General features: G+C 48.1%; 2 protein-coding genes and 1 long non-coding RNA gene across 30 annotated transcripts in view; 2 read left to right on the top strand and 1 right to left on the bottom strand.

The window, feature by feature from the left end:
* Window positions 1–7,131, top strand: part of UBR2 (ubiquitin protein ligase E3 component n-recognin 2) — a 130,069-nt gene extending 122,938 nt beyond the window's left edge. For 18 of the 27 annotated variants that reach the window (XR_014810138.1, XR_014810141.1, XR_002345723.2 and 15 more), the window contains 3 exons: window positions 52–222; window positions 2,954–3,055; window positions 4,551–7,131. Coding sequence is in view for 16 of the 27 variants with exons in the window: in XM_084968106.1 (XP_084824232.1) it covers window positions 52–222; window positions 2,954–3,055; window positions 4,551–4,692 (415 nt within the window). In the remaining 11 variants the exon portion in view is untranslated. Of the gene's footprint in view, window positions 1–51; window positions 1,044–1,450; window positions 1,552–2,953; window positions 3,056–4,353 lie in introns of those variants that run through there. The other 9 variants (XR_014810143.1, XR_014810140.1, XR_014810142.1 and 6 more) reach the window with 3 other exon arrangements.
* An 874-nt stretch (window positions 7,132–8,005) lies between these two features.
* On the top strand, window positions 8,006–18,228 carry LOC146401552 (uncharacterized). 2 transcript variants are annotated; one of them, XR_014810148.1, is made up of 5 exons: window positions 8,006–8,143; window positions 11,249–12,198; window positions 13,770–13,888; window positions 15,341–15,604; window positions 16,383–18,228. It is a non-coding gene; the product is annotated as an uncharacterized LOC146401552 (long non-coding RNA). The 2 variants fall into 2 exon arrangements; XR_014810149.1 differs by lacking the exons at window positions 15,341–15,604; window positions 16,383–18,228 and adding an exon at window positions 13,991–14,140.
* Window positions 12,013–26,733, bottom strand: PRPH2 (peripherin 2). The gene is made up of 3 exons (XM_013977947.3): window positions 26,153–26,733; window positions 16,561–16,807; window positions 12,013–12,225 (listed from the first exon to the last, which is right to left on the bottom strand). The coding sequence occupies exons 1-3, from the start codon at window positions 26,731–26,733 to the stop codon at window positions 12,013–12,015; spliced, it is 1,041 nt and encodes a 346-aa protein (XP_013833401.2).
* Window positions 26,734–27,022: the final 289 nt, after the last annotated feature.

Raw genomic sequence — 27,022 nt, forward strand, 5'->3', positions numbered from 1 at the left:
AGCTTTGACTTGTGCTTTTTTTTTTTTTTTTTTTTTTTTTATCTCATGGAGGTGCCCCAAATCAGGTGGTGACAAGAGCAGAGCCCCAACTCTGTGCCTTGTATGTGGAACCCTGCTCTGTTCCCAGAGCTACTGCTGTCAGACAGAACTGGAAGGGGAGGATGTGGGAGCCTGTACCGCTCACACCTACTCCTGTGGTTCTGGGGTGGGCGTCTTCCTGAGGTAAGACCCTGAAAAGAGCTCTCTAGCTCCGGATCCGCCGTGGTACATGTCTGCTAACACAAGAGACTACTTACATTGCAGCGCATTCGGGTCCACTGTCTTGTTCATTTGAGGGAAATGGGGAGCCTTGTTTCTACACATCTCGAATTTGGCTCCTGCTAACTCTGCCCATTCGTCCATTATCATTTCCATCCCCGTGACAATTCTGTTCTTTCCGTGTGTCTCACTCTAATGTGAAACTTCTGGCTGTCCTTGATTATCCTCCCAAGCATAGTCAGAGTTATTACTCTTTTTGTTGTATCCTCGTGGCTTTAGACTCATACATTTCACAGGCAGATGTGTATAGTTGTGTATATTCAACAATGTACAACAAATACTTCTTAGAGACTACTGTATGCTGGGCATTGAGAATGCAGTCGTCAACAAAGCCGACGAAAAATCTCTGCCTTCGTGGAGTTCATTTTCTAGTAAGGGAGATAGAAAACAAAATAAGAATTTAGAAAGCAATCCATGCAGAGGAGAAAAAAATAAACCACAGGAATATAAAATAGCAGCAGGGGAATTGAATCGTAGATAGAGAGCCAGGCAAGGTTCTCTGGGAGGGTGACTTTTGAATAAAGATCAGAAGAAAGGGGTGGGTGGATATTCTAGGCAGAGAGCAGCAAGTGCAGAATTGCTGGGGAGTGTGCCAGCCCTGTTTAGGAAACAACAAGGACAAAATTCGTTGACATGTCCTCTGAAAGTGGATACATTTTATTTAAAAATTATACTTCAATCTTATTTATTTATTTATTTATTTTTGCTTTTTAGCCACACCTGAGGCATGTGGAAGTTCCCAGGCTAGGGGTCAAATGAGAACTATAGCTGCTGGCCACAGCCACAGCAATGCCAGATCCTTAACCTACTGAGCAGATCCTTAACTCACTGAGCAAGGCCAAGGATCATACCAACGTCCTCATGGATACCAGTCGGGTTCATTTCTGCTGAGCCACAACAGAAACTCCAGTAAAATTTATTTTTTAAACAAAGAAAAGAGGAGTTCCCATCGTGGCACAGCAGAAATGAATCTGACTAGAAACCACGGGCTGCCAGTTCAATCCCTGGTCTCGATTAAGATCTGGCATTGCCATGAGCTATAGTGTAGGTCACAGACGAGGCTCGCATCGTTGACTGACGTTGCTGTGGCTGTGGTGTAGGCCGGTAGCTGTAGCGCTGATTAGACCCCTAGCCTGGAAACCTCCATATGCCCGGGTGGGGCCCCAAAAAAGCAATAAACAAATAAATAAACAAATAGCAATAAATAAATATAAAAATAAATGAAAAAGAAAAGAAGTAGGAAGAAGGCTAGTGCCACTGTTGTATTGAGCACAGGTGGGAGAAACGTGGGCCTGGTGTGTCCTGTGATGTCTCTGAGATGGAAGTCATCACAGGGTCTGAAGGAGAAAAGTGACGTGAGTTTGAGCTCCTCTGGGGCATAGATTAGATGTACATCTTTGTCACCTTAGTATATACCCCAGTGCCTGACAATTTCTTGTATATGATGGGTTCTCAGTAAATGTTGAATTGAGCTGAATTATTAACACCAGAAAAAATCAAGCAAACCTTTCACAGGGATCAGGAGACACATTTTTAAATAGCCCTTAGGAGAAATGTAAAAGTAGCATTTTATCTTGTCCTACATATTTCAGAATTCTTTTTGTGTTTCAGGTCAACTTCATAATGTTTGTCTACCATTTCTTAATAAATTCCTCATAACAGTTAAGACATCAGTAACTACTCTATGTTTAGAAGTTAACTTCCTTTCTCACAATTTTTTTTTTTTTTTTTTTTTTTTGTGGATGCACTGGCAGCATATGGAAGTTACTAGGCCAGGGATAGAATCTGAGCCACAGCTGTTACCTGCACCACAGCTGTGGCAACTCTTGACCCTTAACCCACTGTGCCACAGCAAGAATTCCCATCTCACACTTAATTTTTTACATGCCACTATTATATGACCTATCAAATCCTAATACTAAGTGTCCTTCTCCTTCCCTGTATTGATTACAGTGCAATCATTTTAGGGGTTTTTGTTGTTGTTTTGTCTTTTTAGTGCCGCACCCACAGCATACGGGAATGTCAAGTACTATTTTTAGCTGGCTAGGGGTCAAATCACAGCTGTAGCTACCCGCCTACACCACAGCCACTGCAACGCCACATCCGAGCCACATCTGCAACCTACACCACAGCTCACAGCAGTGCTGGATCCTTAACCCACTGAGTGAGGCCAGGGGTCAAACCTGTGTCCTCATGGACCCTAGTTGGGTTTGTTACCACTGAGCCATGACCAGAATTTCGTTTTATAGTTATTTTTAAAACTTAGCCAGGTGTGTTGTTACTTTTTCAGGTGTCTGCTATAAATGCCCTTTCCTCTCTTCCAACACTGGTTTTGTTTGTTTATATCTATTTATAGTATTCATTTACAATATTGCATTCGTTTCAGCTATATATCATAGTGTTTCAGAGATTTTTGGTTTGGTTTTTACAGGTTATATAGCATTATAGGTTAGTATAGATTATTGGCTGTAATTCCCTGTACTATATAGTAAATGCATATTGCTTATCTATTTGATGTATAGTCGTTTGTAACCCCATACTCCTAACGGTTTTATTTATTTTTATAAGACTTCCGGCCCTTTGGAACTGAATCCAAACCTTGATGACTAATGTGTAGCTATTGGTCTCTCTACAGAGTACGGGAATGTCAAGTGCTATTTTTAGCTGGCAAAACCAAAGGCTGTTTTTATTCTCCTCCTTACCTTGATGACTATGGGGAGACTGACCAGGGACTCAGGTAAGGCCCATTCTGGGGGACAGGGTTGGCTGACTCTGGGCCTCCAGAGCCTTCAGCACTGGGTGAACATGATGAGCCTTGCGGTCCTGAGGTGTGCCTGCTAAATAACCCCCTGGGGGATGAGCACAGCTGGCTGCAGTCTGTGGACTCTGTCAAGGAGGTCACTCTGGCTATCTGGTTTGGCAGTCCCATTCCCAACTCTTAGAATGTCACGAGGGCCATCAGGATAATAAGGAGGGGAGGAAATGGGGCAGAGTGAAGTTTTTTTGTTTTTCACTCCAAAGAGCTATTCTGATTGTCCTGTGGCATCCATAGCATCGGAGCATTGCAGGAATAGCTCCTTGTAGCTTCTGTGGCTTTGTGTGGGAGGGCCAGCACTCTTCAAGTGATACAGAAGAACAAATCTTAATTGATAAGAGATGCATTTGATTTAGAACATACAGAGCAATACAGCAATACTTGAGGCTTAATCACTTTCACTCTGGTAGCTGCTATTACATCAAAAGCAGTTCTGCTAGGTGTTCCCATAGTGGCACAGCAGAAACAAATCTGACTAGGAACCATGAGGTTGTGGGTTCCATCCCTGGCCTCGCCCAGTGGGTTAAGGATCCGGTGTTGCCGTGAGCTGTGGCTTGGATCCTACATGGCTGTGGCATAGGCCAGTAGCTGTAGTTCTGATTCAATCCCTTGCCTGGGATCCTCCACATGCTGCGAGTGCAGCCCTAAAAAAAAAAAAAAAAAAAAAAAAACATTTCTGCTAACAGCAATTCCTCAAGTATTATTAAAAAATTTTCAGACCATTTCTTTTTGCTCAAAGTGGGTAAAAGTCCAGCTTTGGGGAGTGGAAGTTAAAGGCCGGGAAACCAAGACAAGATAAGTAGATGGGCTCCCCAGACGCTTGACTGCAAGGATACTGCTTGTGCCACCTGCTAATGGTTCATCCTGCTGCTGTGAGGAGGATGGGCTCTCAGGAAGAGGAGCCCCAGCCAGAGAGTGAGAGCACTGGCGCTCCCAGCTGGGGACTCGCCAGGGCCTGTGCTCTGGTTACATTAGATCCTGAAGTTGTTCACATTCAGCTGCTTTGTAGCTGAAAGAAGGTACTTGAAGGAACATCTTTATCCCTGTAATTCTTCCATCCTCTCCCCTACCCCTCCCTGTTTTCTATTTTTCCAATAAAATGGACCATGAGTGGGTAGTTTTATAGCCTCTCAACCTAGACCCTCCTGCTCAACCCTACTCCGCTGGTCCCAGACCCTAATCTGAGTAAGTGTGGCTTGTGTTCGATTTCCTCTTTTCAGAATTTATTCCCCTTCAGCTGTTCCTAGCAAACCTTCAGAGCTAACATATTCATAGCCACAGACGCCTGCCAAAGAGAAATTTTGCAGAGGATCTGCAGAAGACCAGTAACTTGTAACTTTTCCTAAATCAGGAAAGGTTGGCATATAATAGATGAATGAACCGAATGCATCCTGAGTGACATGTGTCTTCTTTCTAGACGGGGCAATCCTTTACATTTGTGCAAAGAGCGATTTAAGAAGATTCAGAAGCTCTGGCACCAGCACAGTATCACAGAGGAAATTGGACATGCACAGGAAGCAAATCAGACACTGGTTGGCATTGACTGGCAACATTTATAATTACTTCACTACCAAAACACAAACTTGGATTTTGTAACCCAGTCGGCTTTTCAAGAAAGAGAATAGGAAATAGGTTCTACTGAATTTGGAAATAAAGTCTTTATTTAAGCTTTTCTTCCCAGTTTTATTTTTATAGTTTCTGGCTCCAGGGATTGATGAAAATCATCTGTCAGCAGATTTTCTTGCATCATTTGCTCGTGTCCCTCAAACTTCTTGAATTTTAGAATCCAGCAAGGAGCTTCTCTTCCTGGGCTGGACACAGCCCCTCTGTGGGCCTCTGACTGCGTTTGGCTGTTCCCGGTCGTCTGAGCCGTGTCTACTTCTTGAGCACCCGGGACTCCAGGCCTGAAGCTGATTCAACAGCAGCAGGAAACAAAGTCTCTGGTCTCTTGGGGTCACACTTCTTAGTCCCTCTCAGTGACTGTCAACGTTGGGACTGGGTCAGTGTCCCCACAGCTGACGGGACCCTACCTCTAAGCAAAGCAGTGGACTTTGAAAGTGGCATTTCCTTGCCTCCAGAAGCTGTGAGGGGGGAGGGTTGGGGGGGGACTCGTGCCGGTGGAGCCTGTGCATGGAAGGGGAGGAGGTGGTGTCTCTCTGTGCTGGATGATTTTCAGGGCTTTGTAAGTTTGGATTTTTGTAGGATTTTTGGCTTTGAGGGGAAAAAACTCATTTCAAAGGGCTTTTTGAAAACTTAGAGTATCATAATTTTTCAGACAATGTATTCTCTTATTTCTGAGACTAAGTTGAGAGAGTGTGTGCATCTAGAATCAAACACTAGCAAAAGAAAAGGAAAATTCCCCCACCCCCACCCCTTCCAGCACCTCCTGGGATAGATGAATTGCTGTTTACCTGCTGGCTCACTTAGTACATTCCTGGGACAGCCTGTGTGCCCAGGTTTTTTATTATTTTAAAACATTATTGTTCTTACTAAGAGGTGCCTTCCTAGAGTGATAGCCGCTTAGTAAAATAGCTTATAACCATGACACATCACACACCACTCCTGTGTGATACACGTGACGTGTGCTGTGAGCTTGGGTACGCAGAGTGAGGACCGATTTGGTAGAGAAATAAATACAGAGCCTCTCTGAGGTTAGGCTAAGGGACAAATGAATAGTAAGATGTTCTTGGATTTTTTTAGCCAATGCAAGTAACCTTTTCACTCAGTTTTCTTGAACTGCATCTAAAATTTCCGTTCTGCTTAGCTTTGCACACTCTACACAAGAGGAAGGTCAGAAATCCAGGAGTTCCCGTCATGGCGCAGTGGTTAATGAATCTGACTAGGAACCATGAGGTTGCGGGTTCGATCCCTGGCCTTGCTCAGTGGTTAAGGATCCAGCGTTGCCATGAGCTGTGGTGTAGGTCACAGACATGGCTAGGATCCTGCGTTGCTGTGACTCTGGCGTAGACCTGTGGCTATAGCTCCGATTAGATCCCTAGCCTGGGAACCTCCATATGCCACAGGAGCGGCCCTAGAAAAGGCAAAAAGACTAAAAAAAAAAAAAAAAAAAAAAAAAATCCAGACTTTCAGCTAAAGTATGTGGGGATGCAGAAGCCATACTCACTGTTTCCTCTCTGGGGTGGTGGTGAAGAACCCCTTTCTCTGAAAGGATGACCTTAACACTTCTTGCCTAGGATTGACTCAGTTGAGAGGAGGCGCTTCTCACCCAACAGAAAGAAAATCCACATTAGAACCCAGCACTTGCCCCCTTCTTCTGTCCTTTCTTCCATTCATAAGATCTAGTGATGTGGGCTGTGGATGACATCATGATTTTTTTTTCTTGGCCATACCCATGGCGTACATAAATTCCCAGGCCAGGGACTGAATCCACACCAGAGCAGGGACAACACGGGATCCGTAACCCACTAAATCACCAGGGCATCATGATTTTAATGTTTATTTAGGCCTTCGTCACATCCCCATTCCTTTAGCTTTTAAGTTGTGCTTCTTTTGGCTTTTCTCCAGATGTTCACCAAGCTTAAATTTAGAAAAAGACCAGGTTTCTCCCTCTGTAAATGAATTATAAACATCTTCACCAAATCATAACAATATTCCAGCTTTCGGGACTGACCTCATGGAAGTCCACTGTTAGCAAATGACGTCCCTGGATTCCATTCTGTGAAAAATATCAGGAGTCTGAGAGAAGATGAATTTACATGAAATAGCAGCACACGCACCCTTTTATCTCCTGGTGTGTATGTCATTCACCTAGTTGTCTTCCCTACCTAATGAATCATCTTAGTCTTATGATTTGTTCTGCATGTATTATGTTTATTGTAGAAATGTTTATATAACATGCTTTCCATATCAGGGAAAATCATATCTGTTTAATAAATTGGCTATAACTTTAATATCTGTGGACAACTTGTAAAATTTGGAATGTATCATATGTAAAAAGTTTAAAGATATCCAAATAAATGCTTTAGGTGTTGACATTACTTTGAGTCTGCCTGCATTTTCTTTCTGTTTTGTTTCACATAGTTAAATGCAGAAGTGTTCCTGATGTCACCTTGCTACAAATAAAGTGGAACATCTATATTAGCTTTGTATTTAAGATGCTTATGTTATTAGTGTCGGTTATGGCTGTTAGCCAAACCATCTTGACCTTCCCAAGAAAGCTTGATCATCATTTCACTGATTAAGTTTCATACTCATTGACTATGACAGGTGATGACCTTTCTGAACCATTGTGGACTTCAAATCACTGGGAGTACAGGGCGCTCAAAGTCTCTCCCAGCTCCAAGTCCTGTTTCCAAGTTTAAACTCCTCTTGCTTATCCTTATCAGTGATTGCCAGGTCCTTACTCTTATGCAGTCCCCAGACACTTTCTGCTTAGGAAAGATGCATGGAAGAAGGAAGCTGCATCCTGTATTTGCAAGGGAGTTAGTGCCTATGAAAGTTCTGCTCTGCTCTTCAGAATCCTTTAGAAAGGAAAGCGAAAGCATCAAACTAAAAAAGCAGGCTTACATTGTGCTTTCTCTTTCCTGATCATTAATGCTGCTCCCAACTTACTCCTTCCCTTCCCTGGTCCTAATGTCATCAGTTCCAAGACTCTTGAAGCCCCTCCTCGCTTTGCTCCTCTCGTTTTTTTAAGTCAGGTTTACTGAGGTTTATTTTCCAAATGGTAAAATTCACCCCTTCAAGTGAGTTGTTTTATGCATTTGGACAAATGCATACAGTTGTTTTAACAAGTACCACACTCAATAATAGAACACTTCCATCATCCCAAGAAGTTTGTGGGTAACTTCTTCTCCCATCCTGACCCCCAACAACCACTAATCTTTTTCTATCCCTTTGTCTTGCCTCTTCCAGAATGTTACATAAATATATCATGTATGTAGCGTTTTCAGTCTGGCTTCTCTCTAAGAAGACTGATGCATTTGAGAGCCCTCGTGTTCCTTTTGGTTGCTGAGTCGTGTTCCACTGTGCAGATGATTACGCGGTCACCAGGTAAAGGACATTTGGGTGATTTTTGGTGATTATGAATAAAGCTATGACAAACATCCCCCTCAGGTAAATAGGAGTTGTCTCATATCTTAATCCACTCTGCACCACATTCTCTTTCACTTTGCTGCATATACGCATCTCTGATTTGGAGGACAAGCTATAACGTCATAGGAGTTCAGGTCACATATTTCCTCCTTCCAGCCAATCTCACATCCTCTGAGAAGTCATCTACCGGGAAGTCATCCACTCTCCCCTTGAACTTCTGTGTAAGTCCCTCACATTCCTAGTCCTTAACACGCAGTGCTGCTCACTGGCCATTTTTGTTGGAAGCCATTTTTTTAAATCTTAAGTAGCAGGTCAGAGCCCCTAAATGTTGTGGTTCCCTCCCCACCCGCCCTGGCTAAGCTGCAAACCTGCTGACCAAACAGGTGCCCAGAAGAGGACGGACAGGGGAGCATGCAGAGCAAGCGCCTAATCTCATTAACCCGAATTGAGGTTACTCAGGGTTTATTGGCTGGTGGCTCAGTCCTGGGCTTGAAGATGTTGCAGGAGGCTATGGGTCCTTGAGCTGAGGCCACAGATTCTAGGGCAGCTATCTTCCTAAATGTTCAGAATAAATAGCTATTACTACTCCCTCACTATGGAGTAACTTAAAAATTAAAGTCCTGGAATTCCCGCTGTGGCACAGTGTGTTGAAAATCCAAGTGCAGCAGCTCAGGTCACTATGGAGGCCTAAATTCGATCCCTGGCCCAGAGCAGTGGGTTAAAAGATCCAGTGTTGCTGCAGCTGCAGCTCAGATTCAATCCCTGGCCCAGGAACTTCCATATGCAGCCCTAAGGCACTATCTTTACCTCTCACCCTCCCCCAGGGCTACGCTGGCAGGTCTTGAAAAGGTGGGTGAGTTCCTTTGGGAGAAATGAATTTACACTGGCCCAAGGAAAGACCAAGATTAGACACAGGAAGGGCCTACTATCAGTCTTATTGAGCACTGATAGATGACCCAACAAAATGGGCCAGTTTTCTCTGGCAACCATCTGGGTCCCTGAGAAGACTATTAGGATGCAGCTCACCCTAAGTCTGTGTGATAAGACAACAGCTATTGTGAGTTGCTTCCTGAGCATTTTACAATGTGACAGCCCTGCTTAGGAGATTGTGATGAGAACCTGAGAATAGGATTCCTGCTCTCTGAGAATGCCTGCTTTGCTTTTCCCAGGGCAACTTTTAAAATAACAGCTTAGGGAGGTCCCATTGTGGCTCAATGGAAATGAATCTGACTAGTATCCATGAGGATGCAGGTTCAAATCCCTGGCCTCGCTCAATGCGTTAAGGTAGGCTGGCAGCTGCAGCTCCAATTCCACCCCTAGCCAGGGAACTTCCATATGCCGTGAGTGTGGCTCTGAAATGACAATAAATAATTAATTAACCACTTAGAATGGAACCACTCCCAACCACCTCATAAGTAATTGGTGCTTGCTCCTCTGCTCTGTCTCCTGCTCTGGGATGGAGGACTGCCCTTCCACTGGCTCACTACACCCCACCCCCTTCTGTTCTGGGATCTGTAACAGACCTTGTGAATCTACTCCTGTTGTGTGAATGCACTCAAACTGTGCCTTCAGGAGTTCCTGTCGTGGCGCAGTGGTTAACGAATCCGACTAGGAACCATGAGGTTAAGGGTTCGATCCCTGGCCTTGCTCAGTGGGTTAAGGATCCGGTGTTGCCATGAGCTGTGGTGTAGGTCACAGATGCGGCTCAGATCCCAAGTTGCTGTGGTTCTGGTGTAGGCTGGCAGCAACAGCTCCAATTAGACCCCTAGCCTGGGAACCTCCATATGCCGTGGGAGTGGCCCAAAAAATGGCAAAGACAAAAAAAAAAAAAAAAAAAACTGTGCCTTCAATCCAAGCAACTCCAGGGTTGTTGCTTCCCCAGAGCAGGAGCTGGGATACTGAGGGAGCTCCCCACTAACCCTATGGATGGCTTGTGTCCCCTCATGCAGCAGGATGTAATCTGCATGTTCTTAATTCAGTACACCAGCTCCAGGCCCCAACACCATCTGCTGTCAACCAACATCAGCTCGGATCCAAACTCTAGCAAATGCTGGAATGTGTGTGTGTGTGTTTAGGGCCACACCCACAGCACATGGAAGTTCCCAGGCTAGGGGTCAAATCGAAGCCTCTGCTGCTGGCCTACACCACAGCAACGCTGGATCCTTAACCCACTGAGCGAGGCCAGGGATCGAACCTGCATCCTCATGAATACTAGTCAGATTCATTTCTGCTGAGCCACGACAGGAACTCCGAGATGATTTGGGTTACCTGATGGTCCCCATTCTTGCAGATAAGAGAGCAAGAGGGAGAGAGGTGACATCCTGATCATTAAGAGTACTTCCTTTCAGTGTCAGGTTTGCTTTTGTTAATAAATATTAGCAAGAATCAGGGATCCTGTGATCCATACATGTAGCACATACACTTAAGACAGGCATTTTACAAGGGCTATTTTCATACAATATAGTTTTTAATGTCTATCGTACAGCTGTCAACAGCATCGTTACGCACGTGGGCTTAGAGTGGCATTTCCTCGATGGTTCACAGTGCTCCCGAGTGGGGAAAACTCTGGGATCCTGGTCAGAGGAGCCGACTCCCTCAGCATCGTCCATGTGACTCATCCCTTGGTCTCCACACTCTAGTTGAATTAAACCTGGGCCCAAAGTTGGACAGAATGTCCAAACATCTTTGATCTGGTCTTAAGCCTGGGAGAGTTAGAGCCCCAGAACACCCCCCAGGCAGCACCAGAAGTCTTGTTTCCTCCACACTGAAACATCTTAGCACAGCAATGAAATCATTCTCTTTCCCCTATAATCTTCCTTTTTCTCTCTTTCCGGAGGGAAGGGAAAACTTCTCTCACAGTTGCTAGCGTGGGAAGACGAGCTGTCTCAAAGACTCTGTAATGCAAAAGTATTCGGGAAATAATCACTTTGCAGGATAGGTATCTGGGGAAAGAAGCAGGATGACACTCGCAGAGGACTCTGCCCTCCACTGTAGATAGTGTTGTCCTCAGGGGCTGGTCTCCAAAGGGTGGACTCTTGTCTGACTGCTGCTCTTTTTCCACAGAAGGGCAGCCGTCTAAGCCAGTGCTTCCACAGACAAGCCGAAGGAGGTCACCCAGCACTTCAGCTGGAACAAGCCAACCACCTGCCTCCCTCAGCCCATAGCTCACTCCTGGCTGGTGACCGAGGGCTTGTGAAGGTCACAAAAGCTGTGGTGTTGCTGGAGGAAATAATCCCTTCTCTTTAATTCTCTTGCCTCAGGATTGAGAATTCCCCTTTTGAGTTGTCACTGCTCTGGAGAGACCCCTACTCTTAGAAAACTGTTCACTGTTCCCCACCTTCTGTAACCACACAAATAAAATGGCTGACCTGTCAATCTTGGCATTTGAAAAAAAATGACAGCACGGCCAATACATTTTTCAGACTCCTGTGCTTATGCACCAAGTGACACTTTGGACATAGAATGAAGCAACTTGGAGCTGATCATGACGGCCAGCTCTTTAAAGGGGAGCAGCCCTGAAGTGTGGCCAGGAGCCTCAGGCTGGAACCGAATTCCTGTGCCATGAAGAGTCACCTGCCAAGAGGCCCCCGACGTCCACTGTGAGGGTGTGTCCTGGGGCAGTGGGCCTGAGCGGGGCTCAGTCACTCACATTTTGAGACAGCCGTTCAACAGAAGTTTTTAGGGACCGGACCCAATTTTAAGTCCCACCATCCAGAAGGGTCTCTGTGAGGCGGGCCGCCCTCCTTGGGAGATTCAGGTTGGGCGAGGGGGTATCCGCATTTCCTGGAGTCCACTACTCAGCGTCCAGAGGGGAGGACCCGGGGCCGTCAGCCAGCCTCTGACGCCTGGCCTGCATCCCCGCCCTCGGCTTCCACCTGGTTGCCCTTGCCCAGCTTCTTCACGCTCTCCAGGAAGGCCTTCCAGGTCTCCGGCACGCTCTTCTCCAGAAGCCAGCCCTCGCTCTCACACTCGGGGTCTTCGGGGTTGGACACACCTTCCAGTGCCGTGTGCAGGTACCGCAGCCCGATGGTGATGGTCACCTGGGGAGGGGAAAGGAGACTTAGAGGAGACCTGGGGAAATATCTGGGTCGGGGGCACCCGGAAACAGTGGGGCTGCCAGCCCACTCATCCCTGGAGACCTTCCAACGAGACCCTGTTGGCACTGGGTTGGCGAGGGCCTGCCCACCTCAGCCAGCTAGGAAGCTCCAGATACCTGCCTCTTCTCCAGCCTCATCTCAAACCCCCTCACCTCCCTTTCCAGCCCCCCGCCCCCCCCACCCCGGCATCTCTGGATCCTGCCCACACCTGACCTTTCTCCTCTCCAGTTCCACCACTTGCTATTTCTCTGCCTAGAACAGTGTCCTCCTCTACGTTCACCTGTCAGTTCAGCCTCAGCCCTGGTGGAGGGCTTATTCACCCTCCCTCTTCCCCTCAGGTCTCCCCCAGCCTGAGGGCGTAAATCCTGGGCTCCTTCTCTCTGTGCCCACCCCCACCTCATGCCTAGCATGTTGCTTGGCACATATTGGGTACTCAGTAACTATTTGCTGGATAGAATTAAAAAGTCACCTCCAGGGAGTTCCCATCATGGCGCAGTGGTTAACGAATCTGACTAGGAACCATGAGGTTGCGGGTTCGATCCCTGGCCTTGCTCAGTGGGTTAAGGATCCGGTGTTGCCGTGAGCTGTGGTGTAGGTCACAGACATGGCTCTGATCTGGCGTTGCTGTGGCTCTGGCGTAGGCCGGCAGCTACAGCTCCCAATAGACCCCTAGCCTGGGAACTTCCATATGCCGAGGGTGCGGCCCTAGAAAAAGCCAAAAAAAAAAAAAAGTCACCTCCATAGAGTTCTCTCATGGCTCAGCAGGTTAAGGATCCAGTGTTTTAACTGTAGCAGTTTGGGTCAATTCCACATGCTTGTGGATGTGGCCAAAAAAGAAAAAAATCACCTCTAGGAATTTCCTGGTGGCATGACAGGTTAAGGATGTGGTGTTGTCATAGCTGTGGCTTGGATCACTGCTGTGGCATGAGTTTGATCCCTGGACTTCCACATGTTAGGGGTGCAGCCAAAAAATTTTACAATAAAAAATGAAGGAGTTCCTGTTGTGGCGCAACGGAAGTAAACCTGACTAGTATCCATGAGGATGCAAATTTGATCCTTGGCCTCACTTATTGGATCGGGGATCCGGTGATGCCGTGAGCTGTGGCGTAGGTTGCAGACACAGCTCAGATCCTGTGTTACGTGGCTGTGATGGAGGCTGACAGCTATAGCTGCAATTTGATCCCTAGCCTGAGAAATTCCATATCCCATGGGTGTGGCCCTAAAAAGACAAATAATTAAATAAATGAATAAATAAACAATGAAAATCCACCTCCTTTTCTGCAAAGAATATGATACGTGGTTTCCTTCTACTTCTGTTATTTTAGTTAATGTGAAGATGAGCAGGTAATTTGTTTAGATTTGGTCACTGATAGTCACAGCAGCAGACTCTGGTGCCAAAATGCCTGGGTTCAAACCCCAACCCTGGCACTTAACCAGCCAGATGACCGGGAGACCTCAGTTTACTCATCTGATTTGCCGATTTTCAGAGGAAATACCACCTGCTTCACGGATGTGCCGAGATGCTTCAGTATGTGTAGAGCATGGTACCTGGTGCATAGCAAAGATGAACAGGAGTGTCAGCTGTCGTTGGTTATTAGTCAGCCTGGTAAGTATCTGTTTTCACTTTTCTAATCATGTATTGTGTTAGCCATTTGTTTCTATATGAATTCCTGATTTGCTGTTGTACTCTTCTCCCTTTATGATACAGCAAACTCTGTGAAAGTTTGGCCTACTAATGGAAAATGCTGACCCCTTGAGGGCAAGCATGGCCCTGATGCATCTTGTTCACCCACTGTCCCAGCCTCTAGAACAGCACTCAGTGGTGGTACAGCCTCAATAAATATCTGTTGAGTGAATACTCTGGGAGCATTTTATAATCACAGTTGTAGATGACCATAGTAACTAATAGTTTTAAGTATTGGTTATTGATATTGTCAATTGAAAGTTTAATAAACGGAGTTCCCATCGTGGCGCAGTGGTTAACGAATCCGACTAGGAACCATGAGGTTGCGGGTTCGGTCCCTGCCCTTGCTCAGCGGGTTAACGATCCGGCGTTGCCGTGAGCTGTGGTGTAGGTTGCAGACGCGGCTCGGATCCCGAGTTGCTGTGGCTCTGGTGTAGGCTGGCAGCTACAGCTCCAATTAGACCCCTAGCCTGGGAACCTCCATATGCCGCGGAAGCGGCCCAAGAAATAGCAACAGCAACAACAAAAGACAAAAGACCAAAAAAAAAAAAAAGAAAAAAGAAAAAAAAAAGAAAATTAAAAAAAAAAAAAAGAAAGTTTAATAAACTGTTTTCACAGTGGAAAAACTCACCTCCTCCAGGAAGTCCTCCTGGTGTGTATGCACCCACTCCCGATTCCCTCCTGCTTTCCTGAAGGAGGCCCCCTGCTGCACTAAGAATGTCACACTTGGTAATCGTACTCCCTTTGGTTCATAAGTCAGATGTCATCTGCTCACTGGATTGTGAAGCCCAGAAGGACGAGACTCAGGGCAGAATCCTATAATTCCCTCAGCCACCCTTGTGCCCATCACAGAGCTCTGCCCACTGAAGGCCTCAAGTAAAAGTCAGGAGCATTCAAACTCTCTGTTCCCAGTGAACTGGTCCTCATCTTAAGCAGTCACTAGATTCCTGGAAAGCTGGGTAAACTGAGAGGCAGCCAATGGAACCCCATTTTCCCACCGTCTTGTTATCCTTTCAGTCCTCTTTTCATGTGTGTTCAAGGGACGTGGCCTTCGAACCTTCTAGCAATAAGCCTCTCTCCTCATTCTACACACTCATTCCCAAGACTCTGCCTCAAGGAATCAATAACTAATAAGCTGTCATGAATACGCTTGTGTTTGCCTCAGTGTTAAAAGTAGGTCTCCCTCTTCTCCCCACCTCTAACCACAGCCAGTACAGTCCCTGTGGGGTGATGTGTCAGAAGTGGTGTCTCTCAGCCAAGGGCACAGCTACATGTGAGTTTCCACAGCACTAAAGATCCACTTACTTAAAGGAAACTTTCAGTGAATCTTCTCTGATGGGGAAAGTTTCCCCACCTGATGTTTTATTTGTTCAGATTTTGGAGTTCGGGTTTCCTGCTGTCAGCTCAAAGCAGGAGCCCATAAATCCCCCTCTACGTCATGTTGGTGTACCCCTCACTGACATGTGTTCTCAGTCAGCACCCAGGACAGCGCCTGGCACTCAGTAGGGGGTGGAGAACGATCTCTTCAATAAATGAATGAATGAATGAGGGCTTGCTGCAGACCAAGCCCTGGAGCTACAGAGAGACTTAAGCCTTACAAATGAGAGAAGATGACCCTACAAATAATTGGAATTACAGGTAAATTGCTACCAGAATCTCAAGAGAAGCACACATTTTCTGAAGCAGCCCAATGTACCTATCATCTCCTGCTGCCACCCTGTTGTCCCAAAGCCAAGTGCCGGCAGCCCCCTGTAACAGAGAGGTTAAATAGCTTTCTGAGACCTCAGACTGAAAAGATAGAGACACAGGATGAACCTCTAAGACATGCAAAGTAGGAGTTCCCATCGGGCTCAGCAGTAATGAACCCCACTAGGATCCATGAGGATGCAGGTTCAATCCCTGGCCCCGCTCAGTTAGTCAAGGATCCAGCGTTGCTGTAAACTGTGGTGTAGGTCTCAGACGCAGCTCAGATCTTATGTTGCTCTGGCTGTGCGTAGGCTGGCAGCTGTAGCTCCGATTCGACTTCTAGCCCAGGAACTTCCATATGCGGTGGGTGCAGCCCTAAAAAGCAAACAAAAACAAAAACAAAACAAAACATACAAAGTGAAAGAAGCCAAACACAAAAGGTCACATGTTATATGGCTCCATTTATATGAAATGTCCAGGAGAGATAAACCCACAAGGACAGAACACAGATTGGTGGTCACCAGGGGCTTAAGAGGAAGAGAGCAGGGGGACTGGCTGCTTACTTGATATGAGGTTTTTTGAGGGGGTGATGGAATTTTTTTTAACAAGATAGGGGTGGTGGTCACGCAACACTGTGAATGCACTAAAGGCCACCAAACTGTTCTCTTTAAAATGATTATGTGCTGTGAATTTCAACCTAATGAAATCTTTTTTTTTTTTTTTTTTTAAGTGGTAGGATAGAAACAGACAAAAAAGTGGAAGTTCTGGTGTTCAAGCCTAGGCCTGCCTGCCCCATGGCAGTCAGAGGGCTAGTTCCAAGGAGGGAGACCCAGGCCCAGCTCCACCCCGTCAAGTCCCAGTGGGGCCGGTGGCTCCCTCTCACCCTGCCCCTGTTGGCCGGGGCCTACCTCCAAGAGCCAGACGAGCAGCGTCACAGCACCCACGGTGTTCATGAGGTTGCTGTAGTAGCTCAGCAGGGCAGCCCTGCAGCCTCGCACCCACAGGTTGAGCTCCTCCGTCTGGTGGTCATAGCTGTAGTGTGCCGAGTTGTTGGTGAGCTGGTACTGGATGCAGGGCCGTGGTGAGTTGGGGTTGCAGCAGCTGAAGGGGACACCATCCACCAGGTACCGCCCATCCACGTTGCTCTTGATGCGACTGGAGGAGAAACAGGCAGCTTGTGATCAGCTTCCCAGACTTCTCACCAGATGCCAGCTCTCCTACCCCCCACCTCCTACCCCCATTCATTCATTTGCTCTCTCTCAAGAAATGCTTGCTGTGCACTGACTATGCACCGGTTGGTGTTCTAGTTGCTAAAGATACCAGTGACCCTAGAGAGCCAATGCCCCAGGCTTCCTGGAGCTTATCTTTAGAGGATTGGGACAGATGATAAACCAAGAAGCAAGGAAATAGGGAACATGCATATCCTGTCTCTTGTGTAGCAATGTAGATTCAACAAAATAATCCTACAAGAATTCTGTGGACCTTCCGATCAGGAGGAGACTGAGACGAGGCTCTGCGTGGCATTCGTGACGATCAGATTTACCCCCAGCCCTCTCTCCAACCTCATCTCTCCCTTACAGGTCACAGGGGCCCGAGGCCCCCTCTGTCCAGATCAGTTCAGGTCAACAGTCATTTCCAGAAGGCCCACTCTGGCCCTGGGCCTTCGCAGAGGCAGGGACGAGTCTGCCCACAGCTTGCTTGCCATCCACACTGAGCTCTGTCCCCAGCCGGATCGGGGCTTCTTACTCACCTAAAGGATGCAGCCTGCACAACTTTTGCATTTCTCTATTTATGCATATATTTGGTTAGAGTGCATCATACATCCATGTGTGGGTTCAGAATTCAAAAAGGGGAGTTCCCGTTGTGGCTCAGTGGAAATGAACTAGTATCCATGAGGTTGAGGGTTCAATCCCTGGCCCTGCTCAGTGGGTTAAGGATCCAGCATTGCCGTGAGCTGTGGTGTGGGTCGCAGAATACGGCTTGGATCCTGCATTGCTGTAGCTGTGGTGAAAGCTGGCCACTGCAGCTCCGATTAGACCTATAACCTGGAAACTTCCATATGCCACAGGAGCAGCCCTAAAAAAAAAAAAAAAAAAAAAAAAAATTGAATTCAAAAGGGGTAGACACCTTTACAGTAAAAGGTTGGCCCCTCTCCATCAGGAGAGCTGGGTTATATCCTACCTGACCTGAGTGTGGTTACCCAGGAGACTATGTGTCAAAATTCATGGAGCTGCACAGTTAAGATCTGCACATTTGACTGTGTGCATTTTATCCTGAGTAAAAAAGGTTTTTTTAAGTTGCCTGCACAGGAACAATGTATTACATAATAGCAACAGAATTTTACAGCATAGGAGTAGGAAGCATGTAATTGTCTAAAGTAGAAATTGTTTTCAAAGATGTTCATTGAAATAATTACACTCTAAAAAAAGATGTCTAGTTTAGATTCTAAATAAAATCTCAATACAAAAATGTCTCTCCTGCTGTGCAGCACAGGGAACTATACAGCGTTAGCTTACTCCCAATCACAGTGACAGAACATGATAGAAGATAATAATGAGAAAAAGAATTTAAAAAAACATACGTGTGTGTGTGTATATATGTATGTATGTATAAATGTGTCACTTTGCTGTGCAGCAGAAACTGATAGAACATCATAAACCAACTATAATAAAAAAATTTTTGAAGAAAAAATGTCTCCCTTCTTGTCTCTTGGCCTCCAGATCCCTGCACAGTGGCCAGCTCTGTCTGTCCTTCCACAGAGACCTCGTGTATGGACAAGCAAACTCAGATTCTGCAAAGTTCTTATTCTTCCTGTTTTGTTTGTTTGTTTACCCAAATGATAGCAAAATATACACCATCTTGCAATCCTTTTTTCCCTTAGCAATAGTGTAGAGATCTTTTTGTATCTGTCAATGGGGAATGTTCCCCAGGGTTTAATGATGTGCCTGGTATCCACGTTGTTTTTTGTTTTGCTTTCTACAGCCACACTTGTGGCATATGGAGGCTCCCAGGCTAGGGGTCGAATCCAAGCTGCAGGCCTATGTCACAGCCACAGCAACACTGGAGCTGAGCTGTGTCTGCAACCTACCTATACCACAGCTCACAGCAATGCCAGATCCTTAACCCACCTGAGCGAAGCCAGGGAATCAAACCTTCATCCTCATGGACACTCTGTCAGGTCCTTAAGCCACTGAGCCACAACGGGAACTCCTCCCCATTGTCAGATGGCCTTTGGGGGTGTTTTCCAGTTCCCTACTGATGGATGCTTGGGGTTTTCCCAGTCTCCTGTTCGTACAAACCGGACATGGGTCGTTTTGCATATTGGGAGACTATCTAGAGGGTAAATTCCTAGAAGAGTCATCCCTGCATCAGAGGGTCCATCTGTGACTGCACCAGAGCCAGAGCCCTGCCGTAGTTCTCCCCTTGAGGATTATACACTCACACCCCCACCACCCACTCACAGGAGCCTGCCCCTCACAACCAGGTCCACACAGGTCCTGTTTTTGATGTCTGCCAACCTGATAGATGAAAAAGAGTATCTCAACATTGTTCTAATTTCCATTTTTCATTATGAGTGAAATTGAGTATCTTTTGGTTAAGATCCATTTGTGGTTCCTTTTCAGTGAACTGTCTGCTCATCGGTATAATTAAGACCCAGGGAAGGCTCTGCACATTGTGGCCTCCTTGGTTCCTGAACCGTCCTTGTCTGCATTATGACGACCATATCACAGTCTCTCCAGTGTCTGACCGCTGCTTCACGGACAGAACCCACTGCCCAGAGAACGGATGGCCCTGGACACGCAGGTGGTCCAGAGCCAGGACCAGGGAAGAGGAGGACAGCCTTCGTTTACTCCAGGTTCATCGCTCTGGGCAAGTTCCTTCCTCTCGCCAGGCCTCGGCGTACTCATCTGTAAAATGGAGTTGCCTTGAAGATCACATGAAGGGATCCACGTAAAAAGGCCCAGAAGAGTGCCCGGTACATAGGGAGCACACAAGGAACATGGACTCCTGGCCTGGGCTGGGATGTGGAGGCAGAACAAGAGCCTGCGCTTCAGCGTGAGCTCTGTGTGCCCCGGGGAGTGGCTGTGACAGGGCACCAGGCCACATGACACTGCTGGGGCACAGTCACATGTGCGTGGGTGGCTCAGGCTCTGCCAATGGTGGCGAAGCTGTGAGCACCTTCTCTGACCGTGTCTGCAAGGGCAGAGTTCACTGCCGGCCGGAGGCAGGGGCTGTGACACGTTTGTTCAGGGGCAGAAGTGGCCACTGCAGAAGTTCAGCTGCACTGTGAGGGTGGTGGGAGCAGCCCTCCCTGCGCAGCCCCCGTGCAGCACCGGCTCAGCTGGCTGGGGGGGTCCTGGGTGTCCTGGTAGGGGGACTGGAGCAGGAGGCCTTCAGCAGGGCGTCCGCTCCTGAGGGGCCAGCAGCCCTCACAGGACTGAGCAGTTGGTCTCCCACCCCCAAGACCAATCCCGGAGGGCCTGGTCTCCAAACAGAAATCCTCTTCATTGTCCTTCTTCCTGACCTGCAGGCTGTCCCTGGACCCGGCTCTCACCTGCACAATGTCCCACTGGGCCATTCCCAGTGTCCCCGTGGAGAGAAGTGGGTAGAGCCGAGAGAGCCGGCCTTTGAGTCCCAAGCCTGCGTCTGAGCTGTGGGGCTTCACTCTCTGGACTGGTCTCATGAGGCAGCGCTGTGGGGAGGTTTCAGTCAGGCCGTCGGAGGACAGCACTTGACACAGGCCTGGGAGAAGTGGCTCCTCCCCACTTAGGGACATCTTCGGGAGACAGGGGACCCTACAACCCACCAAACTGTTCTGTAGAGGAAAAAGTGGGGCCCAGAGCAGGGCAGGGCCTCAGCCGAAGCCCCACAGGATGTGGAAGACCAGCCCACAGCAGTTGCCCACTCCTCAGAGTTTCCCCAGAGTCTCTCAGGTGCTTCCTGCCAGTTGGCTTTTTGAACTAAACTTCCTGGGAAAGCATGAGTTCTCTCCCCTGTTCCTGTCCCAGGAGCCCTTCCTTGTCCACCATCAACTCTCCTATGTAATCCCATTGTCCCTAAGCTGGGGTAAGCCTACAGATCTGCCTAATACTTGCCGAGGGCTGTGTCTCCCCTCAGACTGGGGCTCCCTGAGGCAGGGCTGTGTCTCCCCTCAGACTGGGGCTCCCTGAGGATGGGGCTGTGTCTCCCCTCAGACTGGGGCTCCCTGAGGATGGGGCTGTGTCTCCCCTCAGACTGGGGCTCCCTGAGGCAGGGCTGTGACTCCCCTCAGACTGGGGCTCCCTGAGGACAGGGCCCTGGTCAGCATGGATGGGAAGACAGGCCTGGCTTGGTTGATGTTGGAGTTTCCCCAGGCCCCCAGCCTGTCACCTTTTGGGGTCCCACATCTCCAGAACTAGCCCTCCCTCTCCCCAAGAAGCACTGTTCTTTACTTAATGCTTGCCCTGGTTCCAACCACAGATTAAGGCTCCACTCACCCTCTTAAGACAAAGCCAGGCAGAGGAGAGCTCCTTAGGTGGTGAGCTGACTATTTATATCAGAGTATTTCCCAGGCTGCAAATCTCTGCTCAGGGCTCACCAAGGCTTGTAAGGGTCTTGACTGAGATAAGGCTTTGTTCTAGCCCACTCTCCCATAGCCAAGCTATGTATGACTTGGGAAAATCATCACATTGGCATTTTCCTAGAAAAACCAACATGATTTAGTAGGTAAATTGATAAACCAACAAGGAAAGCCATATGGAAATGAAGGAGAGGAGAGGAGGGAGCCGTGAGTGTAACTGATAGTCAGTCCCCAACTAGAATGGAATGCCAGCTGAGTGACACCTGTGGAACTGTGACAACTCTCTTGACTTCTGTGAGCCTTAGTTTTCTCACCCGAGAAATGACAGTATAAATGTCTGACGGGGTGTGGGGGAGATTAATTGGGATAATACACATAGAGCACCTGGTATACAGCAAGTGCTATATTAGGATTTCTTTGGTTTCTTTTTTTGAGTAGTCACTGGATATAAAGAACTTCAAGTGGTGAGGGAGGATATAAGAAGGAGGGGACACAGCCCCGCCTCAGGGAGCCCCAGTCTGAGGGGAGACACAGCCCCGTCCTCAGGGATCCCCAGTCTGAGGGGAGACACAGTCCTGCCCTCAAGAATCTCCTAGCCAAGGTCCAGAATTCTTGAGATATCTATTAATTATTTAGGAAGAGGGAGCAAGTGCCATAGCCTGTTGGTTCCATGGCAAGGACAGTAAAGTGAGAGAGCTTGGTACCTGCTCCTCCCTCAGACTGAGGACCCCAGGCCAGGCCTTCCTGGCTGACAGTTCTTCAGACTGACAATGCCAAGGCCTCTAAGCTTCATCCACTGCCTCTCACCCCAAGACACTAAAACTCAGTTCATCCTGAAAGCAGGAGTAAACTTTAAAGGAATAGTTATAAACTGGCTGAAGACCTCATGTCCCCTCTAGTGTAAGGCAATAAGGTGCCCACAGCAGCACCCTAGGGGGTTTTCTTGCCAAAACTGAAGCTGAATCCAGTCCCACCTCAGCCCTAACTACTGGTTTACAGGGAACACAGGACACAGAAGAACACATTAGATGACACCACTTGGCTGCAGTAGCCCAACCTCAGAATTTGGGCAGTTCTGCAGGACAAATTGCTGACTTCCACCAAGACGCACAGGACATGAATAAGGTAACTGTTCTGAGTAAAAGAGACTTAGGAGACCAAACAACCAAATGCAAGGTGTGGTTTAGATCCTGATGTGAACAAACCAACTGCAAAGACATCTTGAGACAATCAGAGATACTGAACACAGACTGGGGAGTAAATGACAGTGATGTTAATGGCTGTGATTAACACTGTGCTCATGGGAGTTCCCATCGTGGTGCAGCGGAAACAAATCCAACTAGCGTCCATGACGACGAAGGTTCGATCCCTGGCCTTCCCTGGCCTTCCCTGGCCTCGCTCAGTGGGTTAAGGATCCGGCGTTGCTGTGAGCTGTGGTGTAGGTCGCAGACACGGCTCGGACCCCGTGTTGCTGTGGCTGTGGTGTAGGCCAGCAGCAACAGCTCTGATTAGACCCCCTCCCTGGGAACTTCCATATGCCTCAGGTATGGCCCTAAAAAGACAAAAGACCGAAAAAAAAAAAAAAAAAAAAAACCACAGCCTGTGCTTATGTTAAACAAAAAAGGCCAAAAAACAAATAACCCTCTTAATTTATTAGAAATTCCTCCTAAAGTATTTAGGGGTAAGAGAAAACATTGCCCTGGATTTGCTTCTCAATGTGGGGGTGGGGGTGAGGTGAGGGGTGTTTAGGGGAGCAAGGGCGTGAGGATGGAAAAAGAAAGGTATCTGGATGGTGTTTGATGGAACAAGAAAAGCACAATGTGTACATTTGTCAAAATTAGGTGATGAGTACACAGGGACTCTACACTTGCGAACGCTGGAAATCTTTGCTTGTTTGTTTGTTTGTCTGTCTTTGTAGGGCCGCACCCTCTGCATATGGAGGTTCCCAGGCTAGGGGTTGAATCGGAGCTGCAGCTGCTGCTTACACCACAGCCACAGCAACACGGGATCTGAGCCCCATCTGCGACCTACCCCACAGCTCATGGCAGTGCTGGATCCTTAACCTACTAAGCGAGGCCAGGGATTGAACCTGCATCCTCATGGATACTAGTCAGATTCATTTCCACTGAGCCACAATGGGAACTCCTAGAAATCTTAATAAAAGTTGAAAATGCAAAAAAAAAAAAAAATTAAAGAAGCTGTGATTGAGAACCACAAATCTATGTCCAGATAACTCGCTCTAACTTGACCGAGGAAAGCAAGGACATTTCTGGACTGGGCTCCTCCTCTGAGGGCCTTCCCTCTCCACTCCCCATCCCCCACACCTTGCCCCTCCCCCACTGCAGGACCACCAGGCTGGGGAGGGAGAGAGAAGGTAAAGGAGGTGCCTGGTACATGGGGAGCCTATGGGTATTTCTGGTTTCTGTGGGGCCTCCTGCTGATCTGAGACCCGGGCACAGAAGGGTGGAAGCCCATCCTCATCCACAGGTGCCCGTGGAGGCCTCAGCATGTCTGCCCACACCTTCCACTGTCCCTCTGCAGAGGAAGGAGGAATGAGAAGTCAGAGATGGGAAGAAAGGGGACCTGAGGCACTGCCCAAAGCCAGCTGGGTAATTGGGGGTTTCAGTCATCAGGGAACAAATGCTCATCTAATACAGAGTCTGTGGTGCTTTACCCTCGCTTCGAAGAGCAGAATTACAACCTGGCACTCCATACAGTGGGATATTATTCAAACCAGAGAGGGACTGAATTGCTGACACGTGCTGCAGCGTGGATAGACTTTGCAAACATTGTGCTAAATCAGAGAAACCAGACCCCAGAGGACAAATATTAGATGATTCCATTCAAATGAAATGTCCAGGAGTTCCCATTGTGGCACAGTGGAAATGAATCGGACTAAGAATCATGAGGATGCAGGGTCCATCCCTGGCCTCACTCAGCAGGTTAAGGATCCGGTGTTGCCGTGAGCTGTGGTGTAGGTTGGTTGCAGACGCAGCTCGGATCCCGAGTTGCTGTGGCTCTGGCGTAGGCCAGCGGCTACAGCTCTGATTCGACCCCTAGCCTGAGAAACTCCATATGCCGTGGGAGCGACCCCAGAAAGGCAAAACGACAAAAAAAAAAAATGTTTAATTACTCAAAGTCTTGTAAAAATCTTGAATTATTCCTTCCTGATCTCAGTCTGGGGAACCAGCCATTGCCCTTAAAGATTCCTCTGAAAAATCTCCAAGAGCCAGCTTCCCCAGCGAGTGAGCACCATGCTCAGATAGGGACACTCAGTTTCTCTTAATGTTGTCACCATATTTTTTTTTTTGCATAGCAAAGAAAAATTTTTCCAAATCAATGGAGTTAAAGATAGTTGCTGGTTTGGGGCATTGAGGTAATTTTGATCAAGTTTAATGTTTACCTGAAATTTTAGATACACCTACCACTGGGAATGGAGCAGCTACCTGGAGCACTGCTGCACCCTGGGACAAAAGGGGATTTAGGGATTACAGGGAGATCTTATAAGTCTCGCCAAGGACTGACTGTGGACAGAAGACAATCAAGGAAAATGACCAAGGAAAAGATGAGAAGCCCCTACCCGTCCATCACAAAGGCTGGTTCTGCCATTGGCTTCCACTCCCCAGCCTCCTCCCCGCTCAGGAATTCTGCTTGCCCCTCTGGCTTCACACCCACCTGGGGCAACTTATACAAATCATGCCACTTGGTGCTGTCCCTGCGGACCTGTCCCCTAGGAAGGGCATGGTTTCCAAGCCTCCTTGACGAGGGATTTGTAGCAGTAATCCCCACACACAGAGAAAATAAAATCCCAGGCAGTGACCTTCAACCTGACTTCCCTTGCCTCCGAGGTACAGCTAAGCTAGCCATCTGGGGTTCGCGGGTGTCATCTGGGCTTCCACCAGGTCCCCCTGCCAGTGTGCCCCGTGCCCGGAGGGCACATCCCCTTTGCACTCACCAGCCTCACTCAGAAGATAAACCACTTAGATGAACAACTGAACCCTGAGCCTCAGAGCCTCAGCCTGGGAACGGGTAGAGTTGGAAAGGAAGGAGCGGTGCAGGAGAGCCGCTGGCTCAGGGCAGGTGCCTTCTCCCCAGAAGAATAACTCAAGGCCCAGAGTGGTGGGTCTCTTGGAAGAGGGGTGTGGAGTCAGCTTCCAAGCTGAGAGTCTCTTTCTCACTCACACCTTCCTTCACCCCTCCTCATGATTTTATTTTTACACATGCCAAGAACACTTTAGAAACACTTTATTGAGTTGCACTATCACGGTTTAAGTCGTAAACACCAGCAGGCATTTATTGAGCATTTGTTGTATGCCAGGCTCTAGAGAGAGCTAGGAGGTGACCTCCAAGGTTATGTATTCTGGTGTCTTCATTTAAAAATGGGCAAGCAAAGCCCAGGGTGTCAAAGGACACGTCCAAGGTTACTATCTAATTAACAACAGAGATAAACCACAGCCCAGGCCCCCTGACTGTTCCATCTTCTGCCTTTTCCACTGGACAAACACTTTGAGAATGGATGCTAAGGGCTGGAAATTGGAAAACAGAGGAACTAACCAAGAAATGTATGCTTACAGGCCTGAATCCATTCACTTTGAGCAAGACAAGCAGCCAGATCACGTCTCAGTATATGTGATCCGTGAATCCCCCTCCCTCCTGTGTGAAGCAGACACAGTCCTGGCTGGGTCTCCCCCCATCCCCTCCCCAGGCATACTTGTGGTTCAACTTCAGGTTGAACCACATGAGGCTGCTGTTTTTTTAGGTCAAAGATGATAGAACAGCACCAATTCCACATAGTCCAACCAAACACACCCTCACACACGCAAGGTAAGTTGTGCACACAGAGCACCCAAGGGGGAGGAAACTGCACTGGACCAGGGGATCCAGAGACTCGGGTTCCGAGCCCCCTTATCGCTCTGACCCCAGGACCAGAGGCCACTCACTCTTTGACTTCTTTGGAGGAAAAATCCAGATAGCGGTTGCTGATCCACTGGATCTCAAACCAGTCCCGAAAGCCATTGTTGCCACAGCATTTGAACTCAATCTGCAGCATGTCGATGGTCCTCTTCATGAAACACCTGCCGGGGGTGTCTGTGTCCCGGTAGAACTTCATGCCGTTCTTGAGCCCGTGGGCCAGGGTGCTCTCCAGGGAGCCCCGCAGGAGGAAGCAGCAGAGGGCCACCAGGAAGAGGGTGACGTTGAAGAGGACACACACGGCCAGGTATGGCTTCAGCCAGGGTTTCCACTTGGCATACTTGGCAGGATCCAGGGCATCATAGCAGATCTTGCCAGCCAGAGAGTTGAAGACACAGGACAGCACCCCCATCCCTATCAAGGAATTGGGCACAAAGTGGCTCTCGGAATTGTCCATCACATCGCTCCTCTTCCGGAGTTCAATCTTTAGGAACAGCCCTAAGCCGAAGATGATGATACCAGCCAACACAGAAAGCCAGTTCATGAGCCAAAGCCCTTGGGCCAACTTGACCCGCTTCTTCTGGTCAAATTTGACTTTCAGCAGTGCCATGCTTGCGCAGTGCAGTCCGGGCAGCCTCCCACAGCGCAGCTCCCACTCCTGACCTTGGTGAGCCCGGAGGCTGAGGATTCAGGGCCTTGGAAAGGGTGCAGGTGGCCCAAGCTGCAGGGAGCTGCTCTGGGGGCTGCCCATGTTGCGCCCCACCCCCTAGCCTGGGACCCCCGTTAACTCACTCGACTGGGAACCAGGACCTCAGAGTCACAGCTCATGAAGGGGCCAGTCCTCAGCGTTGTTTCTGCAGTTCCCTTCCCAGCCAAGGAGAGACAGCCTGAAGGCTGCA

This window comes from Sus scrofa, chromosome 7, assembly GCF_054392235.1.
Source record: "Sus scrofa isolate SSC_HxYL_T2T_F1_AM1 chromosome 7, Sscrofa_HxYL_maternal_Yorkshire_Landrace_v2.0, whole genome shotgun sequence".
Lineage (NCBI taxonomy): Eukaryota > Metazoa > Chordata > Mammalia > Artiodactyla > Suidae > Sus > Sus scrofa.